At 37.8% G+C, this 13,033-nt stretch overlaps 1 protein-coding gene across 2 annotated transcripts; it reads right to left on the reverse strand.

Annotated features, from left to right (window-relative positions):
* Positions 1 to 390: 390 nt before the first annotated feature.
* Positions 391 to 12,564, reverse strand: LOC124871273 (interferon alpha/beta receptor 2-like). Of its 2 annotated transcripts, none has more exons than XM_047370456.1 (7): positions 11,215 to 12,564; positions 10,821 to 10,953; positions 8,293 to 8,468; positions 6,323 to 6,483; positions 2,416 to 2,578; positions 2,178 to 2,257; positions 391 to 1,264 (listed from the first exon to the last, which is right to left on the reverse strand). In XM_047370456.1, the coding sequence occupies exons 1-7, from the start codon at positions 11,336 to 11,338 to the stop codon at positions 1,148 to 1,150; spliced, it is 954 nt and encodes a 317-aa protein (XP_047226412.1). In that variant the 5' UTR covers positions 11,339 to 12,564; the 3' UTR covers positions 391 to 1,147. The 2 variants fall into 2 exon arrangements, with proteins under 2 accessions (XP_047226412.1, XP_047226413.1); XM_047370457.1 differs by having other exon boundaries at positions 2,143 to 2,257; positions 11,215 to 12,050.
* Positions 12,565 to 13,033: the final 469 nt, after the last annotated feature.

Here is a 13,033-nt window from a genome sequence, read left to right on the forward strand (position 1 = left end):
ATAACATTTCTGTATTAAAAATCCTTTTTTGGTCTTTAATTTATTTAGTTTAATTTAGTTTCTCACAACATTTTAGGTTTTAATTGCAGTAAGCCATTTTTGAATGTTAACATTGATAATAAAGCCTCCAGTATAATTTATTTTAAATTGAAAATGAAAATATTTGACCTGATTTCCTAACAGGAAAAGGAAAATTATTGTTCTGGTCTTTATATTTCTAAATTATAGCCCCATAAACTGTCAAATGTCCTTCTTTACTCCCCAGGTATTTATATTCTACCTAACATTTGGCTTCAGTATGACATTAGTTAGCCTTTACTGTAACATTATAGAGGAGTCCCAATTATTGCCCATAAATGTTCATTTTATAAATATGGAGACTGAATGATGTATAGGAAAATAAACAATACATTTATTGCATGTTCAACAAACGAAAGGCTCAGAAATTAGTTACTGCGCAGATGTCCTGAAGAGTCGCTGTTAAGAGGAAATAAAACATATTTTCTGAATTTCAAACACCAGCTTGGATCTTCTCAAATCCCAGTTTCATCAGAATCTGCTCGGACTGTCCCTGAGTTTAAATATGATTGGATTATTGATCCAAATGGTTCATTTCTCACCTCTGCAGCTTTTTTTTAAGTCAGCTGGAAAATGGTTCATTTATTTACAGGTCAAATCTGTGCATTTTGTTTTTACAGAAATCCAAAACAGGCTGTATGAATATAAAAAAAACAGCAACAATTCCAGGTGTCTTTTCCATATCTCTAAAACATTTTGTTCTTCTATAACATAATAAAACATTTCAGACATTTTTCCAGAAGTTTTACACATTCAAACACACCAAACCAAGATGTCACAGTACAGAGAAGAGCTCATTCTATTATTCACTGTTTAAATCACACTGACAGAAATGTCTTTAACAAGATACACATAATTTAACAAAGAACAACTGAAATAAACCTCAGTGAGAAAGGATTAGACAATCAGGACTGATTAGTCTCCGCACTGATTAACAGTGATTATTTTAAGTAACTGTAACTGTATGAAGATCCCCTCAGGGAGGTGAGGAGGTCAGATTTCCTGAGAACAACTCAAATATAAAAGTTTACGTGTATTAAAAATCTTCCATCCAGTAGATGAACTCAAACTAACCGAACTCTTGGTTCTTCGAGGTCGTATCAGAGTCTTCCTCAGTCAGAGAAGACATCAGGCAGCTGTAGGGCTGCGACGTGAACTTCATCCAGGACACATGATGTTTTTTAACCTGGAGAAGAACGATGAAGATAAGAAATTCATGTTTAAGGATGTTTGTGTTGTTTATTACCCACAACATCCAGCATGAAGCTCAGAAAGTCCTGTTTTCTTCAAGCCAAACACAAAAAAGTCAAAATCAAAGTTTCGCTGCACCTAAACTAAAAAACCACCAGAGTGAAATAAAATGCAGAATTTTATTACGTTGAAATGATCTCCATTACAGTCCAATAGATTGGACTTCATATTTATTCACTTCTGATCCAGTTTTGCACATTTCATCTTAACAGATTAAAACCAGTTTGGAAAACTGTTGCTTTTTTCTATAAATCCCTTTAATTAAACTCTCGTTCAAACCGGCCATGATCCAGTTCAATCCGATTAATTCAAGCCAATTATGATTCAATTCATTCTCAATAGGCCAAGTCCAATTTAAGAAAATTATATTTAATTAAATGCAACTAAAACACAGTTTAGCCAAATAATTCCACCTTAATGCAAATAAATGCATCCAGATCAATCTAATCAAGTCCAAAACACACACACAAAAAAAATCCTAATTAGGATACTGAGGAAAGCACTTCCAACGTGGCTAAAATAAAACATTTCTGCCAAGGAGAGACGGCTAAGATTCCTGAGTGTGATGTTAAAGACTCATCAGCAGCTGAAATTCAACCATACTGTTTTTCCACTGAACCTCCATCAACGTCCACTGAATAGTTTGTGTCTGTATTCCTGAGCTTAAAATAACGAGCTAAAGCAACAACAAGGTGATCTAACATTTTATCAGCTGACCAGAGATCTGTCCTCTCAGAATCCCGTGAGTTTTTCTTACTTTAAAAGAAAATACAACTAATATTTTCCAACAAAATGTTGCTTGTGTGAACTGACCTGCTTAGGTGTCGTCTCAGTAATTCCAAGCTCACCTTACTTCTGAAGATGACCCGACCCACGACGAGGAACACCACAAGAGTAAAACCCCCAAACAGGCCAAGGACCAGGAACACTGAGAGGGAAGCATGAGACAAGTCAGATTCCTAAAATATTCCCATCGACGGTCCTCAGCTGAGAAAAGACCTGCTTCATTTAAATAAAGAATAAACATTTTACATACAGATACAGTTTTTAAGTGTAACACTGATAGGGGAAAATCAGGGGGCGTACGTATGTGTTGGGGCGGAGGAGGACTGGTGAAGGCGCAGCGTTGTTCACTGGCGACACTTTTGTGGTTTATGATGGACCTGAAGGACACGGAGACGCAGTATTCCACACCTGGCTGCAGGTACGGGATCACGCTCTCATGTTTGTAGGGCAGATTCAGTTTGAACTGAAACACAAAACAGAAACTATAAAATGTCAGAGATGAAGAAGATGGGAGAAGTCTGAGGAGGTGAGAGGGACAGGCAGAAACTCCTGGGAGTCGGAAAATGCAGGTTCACTTCGGTGATTCCTCCTGTAGATATCTGCTCAGAGTGAAGATTAAACGACAGCTGGTTAAAAGGACTCCAAGCTTTTCCTGCACAGGAGTCATTGTAACAATAACAAAGAAGACATTTTCAGATCTTTCTGGCCTTTAACTCCAGCAGATAAGTATTTCTGTCTCTTGTTTGACAGAATAAGTGAGAAATTACAAAGACATGATGACTGTTGAGGAGGAAACTAGACGGCTTTATTATAATTATTATTAACGAAGAAGAACGTGAGTAATAATAAAACCCCAGATGAAGAAAACAATGACATCAGACCAGAAGTTAAGCCTCAAGCAGACAGTCGCTGTGTGAAAACTTTAGGATCTATTAAAACAATTATTGGAGCGTGAGCTTCAGAACATTCAGATGGTCCCACATATAAACGTTCATGTTTTTACAGTGCTTTATGTAGGAGAGATGCCAGATCAAACCAGTGACAGACGGTTATGTGACCTCTGTGCTCTGAGGTGATCTGACAGGAAACTCTAAATGCTACAGCAGTAGGAAATCCATCGCCTAGAAGACAAAAAGGCCCACGTTTTTATGAATAAACTGCACATGTGGAGGTCAAACTGTGGGCGTGAAAGTAGTTTAAAATGGAAAAATAGCTTCAAATGTTTTACAGAGTCAGAATCTAGAGAGACATCTGTGTGAAATCTCCAAATAATCATAAAACTTAAACTGATTGTGTAAAAACTGACATCAAAATGCCAATTCGGTCTGGTGAAGTCCAACTTTCTGCAACCGATTTAAACTTTAAATGATGTTTCAGTTGTGAAGTGTGGCTGAGATGTGGAGATCCAAACTGGGCTCGGTTCTCTCTCTACTTTCACCAAAACCACAGTATTGTCTAAGCTGAAAAGCAAAGCTCTCAATTAACCGGTCGGTCTATGTTCCTACCCTCACCGATGGTTATGAACTTCACGTCTCTATTCGGACTACTTCCCCTGCGACCCGGTCCCAAATAACCAGAGATAACAAGTATGAGTCTATGTGGAAAGTTTTTGTAGATTTGGTTACAAATAATCGCATTATTCCCAACAATTATTTTACATGTTCCATAACCGCATCGGCACCTTAATGAGCAGCTTTCTTCCATCAGCAGGTTTAACCTCCAACCAAACACGTCTCCAGAACATGAAATTATTCTCAAAGTGCTTTTTGAATGAAAGCCAACATAAAATCATTGCATTAAACAAAATGTAATAACAATCTGTCCGGTTTTTTAAAATTGTCTTTTACAAGCAGTTTCTTGAAGTTTCCGTGAAATGTTGGAAATTACAAGAAAAAGGTGCTGTGCATCACTTCCTGCTTCCTGCTGCGGCGCATCTGAGCAGGAAATGTCAAACAGAGCAAGGAGCCTACCAGCGAGGTGCAGACTGAAACTGGAAGTTCAGTTTCAGTTTAATTAGTAAAGAAACGGTGGTTTGAGTTGTGTTTTTAGGTTTAAACCTCTGCAGCAGAAATAAAACCTGCTCAGTTTGGTTTTCTTTGCCTGACCTCATTACGTTTTTCTTATCATGTCAGTGTTTCCTGAACCTGACAGATCTTCCTTTTCTTCTCAGCTGCTTGACTATATCCATGAACGCACTTCCACCATCAGTTCAAAAACATAAAAAACACAGCATGAAGTTGCCTGTTTAGAACGTTTTAAAATGATCCTCTGAACAACATTTATTTCTTGGAGTTTCAGATCATCTAAGATTCGGCAGCTGATAAAAACCATAAACGTTGTGCTTGGAAAAAGAATTTGGCTCGGCTGCTTCTTGTGTGACAGCAATTATTTAAATCCTATTTCAGTAAAAATCTGCAACAAAAGAATCAAAATTCACTTGGTTTTACACTTCAAATGAGTTTGATAAAAGATAAAAATCATCCCGTTAAAGCCAGAGACAAAAGATAAAGAGACAAGATAACCAGAAAAACACCAAAACTAACTGGCTGTGGGTCAGTTCACCCCACACCTCCACCATTCAGAGCCACGCGATGCCGTTTCATCCCAACATGACTTCAAGTGGAAGGAAAAATGAAAAATTACATGCATTTTTATTATGCAGGTACATCTCAAGAAATTAGAATATTTAAAAATAAAATGCTATATTTTTGCCAGTCACCTCAGAAAGTGAAACTTATATTATATAGAATAATTACAGATAGACTGATATATTCCAAGCCTTGCTTCTTGTAATTTTGATGATTGTGGCTTACACCTGAAGAAAACCCAAAATTCAGTGTCTTTGAAAATACTGTGAAAAAGTTCATCATTAGAGACTCATTGTGTCACGCCCTAATGAGCTAATTAACTCAAAACACCTGCAAAGGTTCCTGAGCCTTTAAATGGACTCTCACTCTGGGTCATAGGTTACACAATCATGGGGAAGACTGCTGACTGGACAGATGTCCAGAAGACAGTCATGGACAGTCTTCACAAGGAGGGTAAGACACAAAAGATCATTGCTGAAGAAGCTGATTGTTCACAGAGTTCTGTATCCAAGCATATTAACAGGAAATTAAGTGGAAGGAAGAAGTGTGGTAGGAAAAGGACATCAATATTCCCCTCCTGTGCATGCGGGTCGCTTTGGGGTCGTAACCCGTTCAGACAGAAGTCTGATGGCGGTTGCATTTAAATAGCAGTTTGAACGACTATGCGAAAAACATCAGATTTCAGCAAAAAATCGGAATTGAGCCTCAAGACCTGCAGTGTGAAGGTAGCATTCACAGAGGAAGCTGAACTACGAATAAAATAACACCAAAGTTTTTATCGTTCTCATTTCAAAAGGTTTTTTTTTAAAACTATTTATCATTTTCCTTCCACTTCACAGTTCTGAACTAATTGTGTGGTTCTACCAGATAAATCTTTGAACTCTGTGGTTCTAATGTGAAAACATTTCCAGCTGTTTAGATACGTTTGGATCAATCATTTCCACATTCCTGCAGCAGGTAGATTACAGAGGATTACTTTAAATCACTGGCTGTCAATGCAGGCAGGAAGTAACACATGGTTGGTGCAAAATGTCCTGTGGCAGATGGGTATGAAATGATCCAAAATGCTAAATATTAAACGATGAAGGGAAAACTGACCGGCTGCTGTGCCAATCACAGAGAAGACTAAGAATTAAGACACGCCGAAGGCATCGGTTTAATTCACCAGATCTTACCCCATATCATACTCATGTCCTTCAGCCATGGCCTTCAGTTCATTTTTCTTCCTATATTTAGCATCTATTAACAAATAGTTATAAAATCAAAAATCTAAAATGTTTAATTTGTTGCAGGTTATTCTCTGAAATTACACCCTGTTTCCATTGTGTAGGTTCTGGTCCCATTGGGGCCAGTCGACTCAGCCCACAGATTTAAAGGTCCGGTGTGGAGGAGGATCTACTGACTTCTATAAGCACAAATTACAAAGTGCAACTAACTGGCTGACCTCCAGACAGCATTTTATTTGTTCCTTATGGTGCATCGTAGCGACTGTCATGCAACACAACGGAGGGACCCCCCCAACATATTCACATCCACATTTCCCATTTTAAAGAGAGGAAAACTGCAGGGATCCTGTTGTGAAATGAAAAGTAAACTTGATCTTTGTCAGGAAGTCTCACCTCAGCACCGTCTCTCGTTCTTTTCACATTCAGGTCGAGTCCCCAGAATAGATCCTTCAGCTGTGAGTTGTGTTCAAACTGACGCTCTGAGGCATCTCGGATCTGCAGGATCAAACAATTCCCACAACCGGACACAGAAAATTCAGGAGGTCCCAGCACAGCTGTGGAAAGAAAGACGTCAATCTCTCAGTGATCTGCGGGAAAGAGACGCAGGCTGGATGGAACAAAGATCTGCAGACTTAATGCAGTCTCTAACAAGGGTTAATTAAATAAAAGGTCAAAACATTAAATCCTAGCTTCACTTTTCAGTCAGCAGTAAATACTGTTGATTAAATACATGTTTAACAGAGTTTAATGTGACTGACTGGATGAACGACAGTAAAAATGTTGTTGCTACTGTTGTAAAAAACTTAAGTCAATTGGAGCTAGAGAGATAACGATAAAATCTGCAAACAATGGATTTCTTTTTATCTTCAAATTGCATTTAAGGTGACAGAAATTAATTTTAATTATTTCATTGAACTGGCTTGAATTAGAGCAATTGGATGAAACTGGGTTAAAATCGGATTAAATATTGAAAATGAATTGGATCAAATTCTGGTCTCATTAAATTTCAACCTTTCTTCTTTTCTTTGTAGAAAGCGTAAGTTTGTAACGTTTAAATATTTCACAAAACATACATTTATTTTAACCAGGGGAAAAAAATACTGACAGTATTCGTGCTGAAATGTTTGAATTATGGACAGCTAATTATTGTACTGACGGATATTTACTGACTTAGAAGAGTAGCATATTCCTGGACAACCAGCTTGCTTAAAAACAAATATCAGTTTGAACAGATAATTTACTGAATGTTACCTAGGGGTACCACAGGGCACTTTGTTCAGTTCAAAACATTTTACATCATGCTTAATGACATACATAATGTTTCAAATACACTAAAAGTTTCTGCTGATTAAACCATATATTGCTGCTCTGGTAAGTTTGGAACAATAAAAGAGGAAAATAATTTTTAAGAAATGGAAATAAGAAACTAACACTAATCTCTTTTCATACTCTATTCAGAAGTAGAAGAAAGTAAAGAAAGAGAATGATCTTACAGGAAAATGGATGTTATAAAAACTAAAAGAAAGGATGAATAATAAACAAGGTGTTGAGGGATAAATTTGTGGAACAAAAACAGCCTTGTTACCAACAGCAGGTGTTCAACAAATATGCAAACAGGTCATTTTTGATTTGTCCCATAACAATGTCTATTTTCAACATTATAATTCTGTTTTTAATTAGGTTAATCTCTTCTTTTCGCTTTGTTTTTGTAAAAAGAGCTATAATTTATGTCACACATTCAATAAAATAGTGTAATAATCTAATGTGCCTGACTATAATGTTTGTAATTCATTTCTGCTCATTCACCTATTGTCCTAAATACATAATGGAGGGTTCCCAAAGTGGGGGTCGGGACCCCCGGGGGTCGCAAGACACGAAGTGGGGGGTCGTGGGAGGATTTTCAGAATCATTGTGACATGACCTCTGAAGGGTATGGAGGGCCAAAAGGGACAAAATTGAATAAATAAATAGATCATGAAGTAAAGAAATGTACCATTAAATGTCCTATTAATAATTTACAATTATTCATAATTTATAATAATTTACTATTATTTATTAATAATATTCCATTATTATATCAATATTAATATAATATTTTATTATTATATATTATTATCTATATTTATTTATTAAAATTATATAGAGTGAATTAATTCTATGTGTTTTTTGGGGTTTGCCAGGGTCTTCTACTGTTATTTTGGGGGTCACAGGTTAAAATGTTTGGGAACCCCTGACATAATGCAACAACAGGCTTCACTGTCTGATGTTTTCTGTGTTCTGCTAATAAAAGACCCGCTTTATGTGTATCACTGAAACCTTTCAGGTCTCCATATAACGTTCTGTTAGTGTTGTTTGTCCCTCACTGTCTGTCAGAGGCTGGAACTCCCTCGATTTGATCCATTTGGAGGTCTGGTTGGTTCTGAAGGCCCGTGCTTGGGCCATGTAGTGGTCAAACACGTCATTTAACTTGTTGGTTAAATTGCACGTCTGTCCAGCCATCAGCGCCGCACACCAAGGCACAGTTTTCCACTGCTGCTTCCTACAGGGTGAAAGCACAAGCGATCAGAGTCGAGGACGGACCGGTGTGTCACAGATATTAATGTTTCATAAACGCTGAGACAGACGCAGGAAACTCAGCTTTTATGTAACTTTCACAATCACTCAGAAAGATAAGTACTCATTCAGAGAAACCTCCATAAACAAAAAGGAAACTGTTGAACGGCTCTGTGGACAAATAACGGAGCAACAGACATACTCAGTTGTTTCAGTAATCAACCAACTGCTTTACAGAGAGATAAAGGTGAAATTAAACAATCCAGACTAGTTCCAGTCCACTGAAGGATACTGCTGTTTATGCTGATGTATAAAAGGTTATTCAGCTCAGTAAACATTTACCCATTCACATGTTTGTTTGCCTTTATTTCCACTAAAATCCATCTACTGCTTTGCAACACTGAGGAGAGCAAACATCTACCAGGTTCACTGTTAGTAATGTTGGATTAGCTGCAGCACAGATTATCCTACAACACATTCACAAAAAGATAATCTATTTTGGCTGCTTTTCGCTCCAGATTATTACACATCTTCATTTAAAAAAAAAAGCCAAATTTGTTTTGTGGACCACTTCCTAATCTGACCCACAATCACACGTTTAAGCTGCACGTCATTCTCCAGAATAAAAACTGGCTGCGTAGATAACGTTAAGAAAGTCTGCTCTGATTTAAAAAGATCCCCAACCTTAAACCGTGCAGCTTGTAATGTACTGGTAAAGACACTAAAACAAGACCAAGATATCTCATAATAAATGTTAAAAAACATTCATCATGTCTATTTATGTTGATTTTCAGATCAACACAAAAACCCAACATCTGCTGGTTTGAGGTGAGCATTTCTCATTCTGAGTTTATTGGAAACCTTCTGGATGGCCTAGAGATGATTTGTTTCCTTGAAAAGGTTCTGTCTAAATAAACCGGGTTGCTGGGTGACGTAAACCATCTGTGATACTGCTGAAGGCTGATTGGTTGAAACCAAAACCAAATACAACACAACTCATAAACCTCAGATATGACACCTGGTTAAATGTGCAGTTTTCAGTGTGAGCGCCTAAGAACGCAACAAAATGATAGGAGAAACAGCCATCATACACATTTCTTCTTCTATCAACATTTCATTCAAAAATATTCAGCAGTTTCAGTATTTCAGCCTCAGTGAGACAGCTGAGGCAAACTGTTCCCACTTTGTAATGTTTACTTTTCACTGTTTCTTTACAGCATTACACCAATTTAGGACTTAAATAAGGGAAAACAGGAAATTATATAATGAATTCTTACTAATAAATCTTAGATTTCAGAAATAAAAGCAATATTTGGCAAAAACAACAGATTACGTCTCTTTCTTTTGCTAGAAAATGACTTGGAGTCAACAATATTAATGGTGATCATGTTTTTTCAATGATGTGATCAATTTTCAGTCTGAATGCTGAACTGATAAGATCTAATGTGTTTCTTTTTATCCTGTTTGGATTTTTACGTAATTATTCCTCCAGCTCCCACGTTCACCTCTTAACCTTTGACCCTCAAACAGACATCAGGCAGACGTTTTGACAAAAAACTTCACAGTGGAGCAAACTATGGGTGAAAAAATGAGAAAATGTCTACAGTTTGATAAATAAACTTTACATGTGGAGATGAGGCTGTCTACATGACAGATGTTTAAATGGGAAATCTGGAATACTTCAAAGGATCAAACTATAGTTTCTTCCCTTCCCTGACCGGGTTTTCCCAGTGCATCTTGCATAAATTCCTTAACAGTGAAACTTTTTTGAAGTTTTTTGCAAATTACGTAAACATCGTTTCATCAGTAGCAGAAGTCCAAACACAGCATTCCTTATCCAGCCGCATGTTTTCATGTATACTTTGTTGCATCACAAAAGTTTGTCATGACGTATCTGAATCCAACGAGTGTTTTACAGTAGATGGTTGGGAATTCATTCGGAAAAACAGAGAAGCAGCGTCTAAAATTAGCTCAGGAATGAACCTTCTCCACCTATCTTACCTGGCAACTGTTGGTGCAATAAAAACAAACCACATCTAAACAGGAAAAAAAAGCAGGTCTGAACTTCTGCAAATTCCAAGTACGGCAACACCTTTACACATTTACAAAATAAGTCTTAATTAACTATGAAACCTATTTTCCAGATCAGAATGAGCCATTCTGCAATACATTTCCAAAGAATTACAGGAAGTAAATCACTAAATGTATTCAATGTTAAGCAGTTCCTGTTAGAATTCAGACGATCTGATTGGTTCTTCTGATTCTCCAACATAAAAAATCGACATATAACTAATATGAGGTATTATCTATAAATAAATACTAAGTACTGCGGTGGTACCTGGAGTTGCAGATCTGAACGGTGAAGTAGGCATCTGAGGGGGTCCCAGGTCCTGGAGAGAATCTGAGGATGTGCTCCATGTTGTAGGAGGAGATGGAAACATTGGATGGTGCTGGGAGGGAAACGCAAACTGCTGCAGAAGGATGGAGAAAACAGGAGTGAAGTCTTTAAACATCTACAAGACTAAAGTCAACTTCTAGCAGGACTTCCTGCAGCCTGAGGACCTGCTGCACCTTAATCTGATCATAAAGGTGGAAAAAACTAAAGAAAAACATAAGTATGAAGCATTAAAATACATAAAATACATAACCCCCCCACCACATGAACATATCTGAGTTAATTTAATCTAGAAGTATCCATAGACACCTTCTCACTGGGAGGCAGGTAACATTACCCAGGTGTAAATGCAGGAGAAGCAGCGTCCAGAGCCCCATCGTCCCTCCATAGACGTTCTGCCGGCTCACAGATGACACTAAGCAGCCAGAGCAGGTTTGTTGTTGTGTCAGAGCAGAGAACATATAGAGGGAGGTGATGGGGTGGTGGTGGAGGAGGTGTGGGGGCTGGGAAATGAAGACTGTCACACACAGTTTCTGTTTCCTGAGAAGTCCCTCCCTGTGTGTCTGCAGCCTGAACGGACGTTTCCCTCCCAGCACCACTTGGTTCAGAGCTCAGGCACCTTTAACTGCAACAAAATCAGACGGAGGAATGAATCGACATGGAGCAACAAGTAAGACTCTGGGGTTTATGAGCATTTCTGATCATTTCTCTTCATGTCAACTCCTGTGGTCCAGATGCTCCTGATCAACAGCTGTCCAGGCTTTCTGAAGGACTTTCAGAGTTTTTCTTTTCACCCAGTTTCATTCCAGTAGTCCAATTAACTCTGATATATGAGTCATTCCACATGAAAAGGATCCTTACCTGAAGAGATAAAACCTGATTCAACACAAACATAAAACTTACTGCAGGTCCAACAAAGTCAACACATAAAAACAGCGCCTGCATTTATAATCCTTAAACCTCTTCACATTTCTCATATCTCAAGATGTACTGGGATTGTTTGTTGTGAAGTAGAGGAAAAATGAAACGTTTGTTTTACTAATAAAACCCTGAAAATGTGTTTCATTTGAATTCAGTTCCCCTGAGTCCATATTTAGTAAAACCCTGTTTTACTGCGATTACAGCAACACGTCATCCAGCTTCCTACAGACCGAAACGTTTACCCATTCATCCATGCCAAAATACCACGAACTCAGTCAGACTGGAAGGTGAGCTTCATTTTGAGTGTTTTGGTAACTTTCTGAAACTGGATTTCATCAGGACTTTGACTGGGCCATTCTAGCTCTGGCTGTATGTTTAGGGTTGAACCTCCACCCTGGTCTCCAACAGGTGTTCTTCCAGCACTGTCCAGCCCTCCCTGCAGAAGAAAAGCATCCCTTCAGCATGCTGCTGCCACCACCATGTTTCACTATGGGAACACTTCACCTCCAAAGTATTCATTTTAAACATTTCTCTCAATGTGTGTCACAGTTTCTCATGTTATTGAGTAAATTTAGAAACTTTTTACCAGATTTTTATTACATTTCTACTTTAATGGAAGTATAAAATATCTTAGTGTTGATCCTAAATAAATCTTAATCCTGGAAGACATACAGGAAACCACTGCCCTGCTCAATGGATCGGTAAAGACTTCATCCTTCAGACTGATCTTTGATAGTGAGAATGATGCATTTACAATGACTGTTAATTTAGCCTTACATCCTTTCTTTGTGCTATACATTTCTCCACATATTGCTATTATAAAAACCCTTTCTTATATTAAGAGATGCATCATCCTTCCTCCGCCCGAGGCGTGAAATGAAAGAGCCACAATCAAATCAGTGGTTTTGAGAAAAAGAAGTTTAGTTACTCCAGAAAATAGTCTGAATACCACAAATAACTAAAATTTTAAATGTTTGGTCCGAAATGTCATCAAAATATTTACAGAAATAAGTCTGAGGCTAAATCCAGCAGTGAAACACGGTGGAGGTCCTGTCATGGTAAGTGGTGATTGTTGTGCTGGAGATCTTGTTGAATCGTATGGAATTATAATTATTAAACAAATGAACTTCCCCACACAATAAATCAAACCAACTGAAGGAGCAGCAGGGAGACATCATCCATCGGGTCTGGAAAAATGTTCCTGAGGAGAACGAATAACACGAGAGGCTGTTTCA

The sequence above is a fragment of the Girardinichthys multiradiatus genome, chromosome 7 (assembly GCF_021462225.1).
Source record: "Girardinichthys multiradiatus isolate DD_20200921_A chromosome 7, DD_fGirMul_XY1, whole genome shotgun sequence".
Taxonomy (NCBI): Eukaryota; Metazoa; Chordata; class Actinopteri; order Cyprinodontiformes; family Goodeidae; genus Girardinichthys; species Girardinichthys multiradiatus.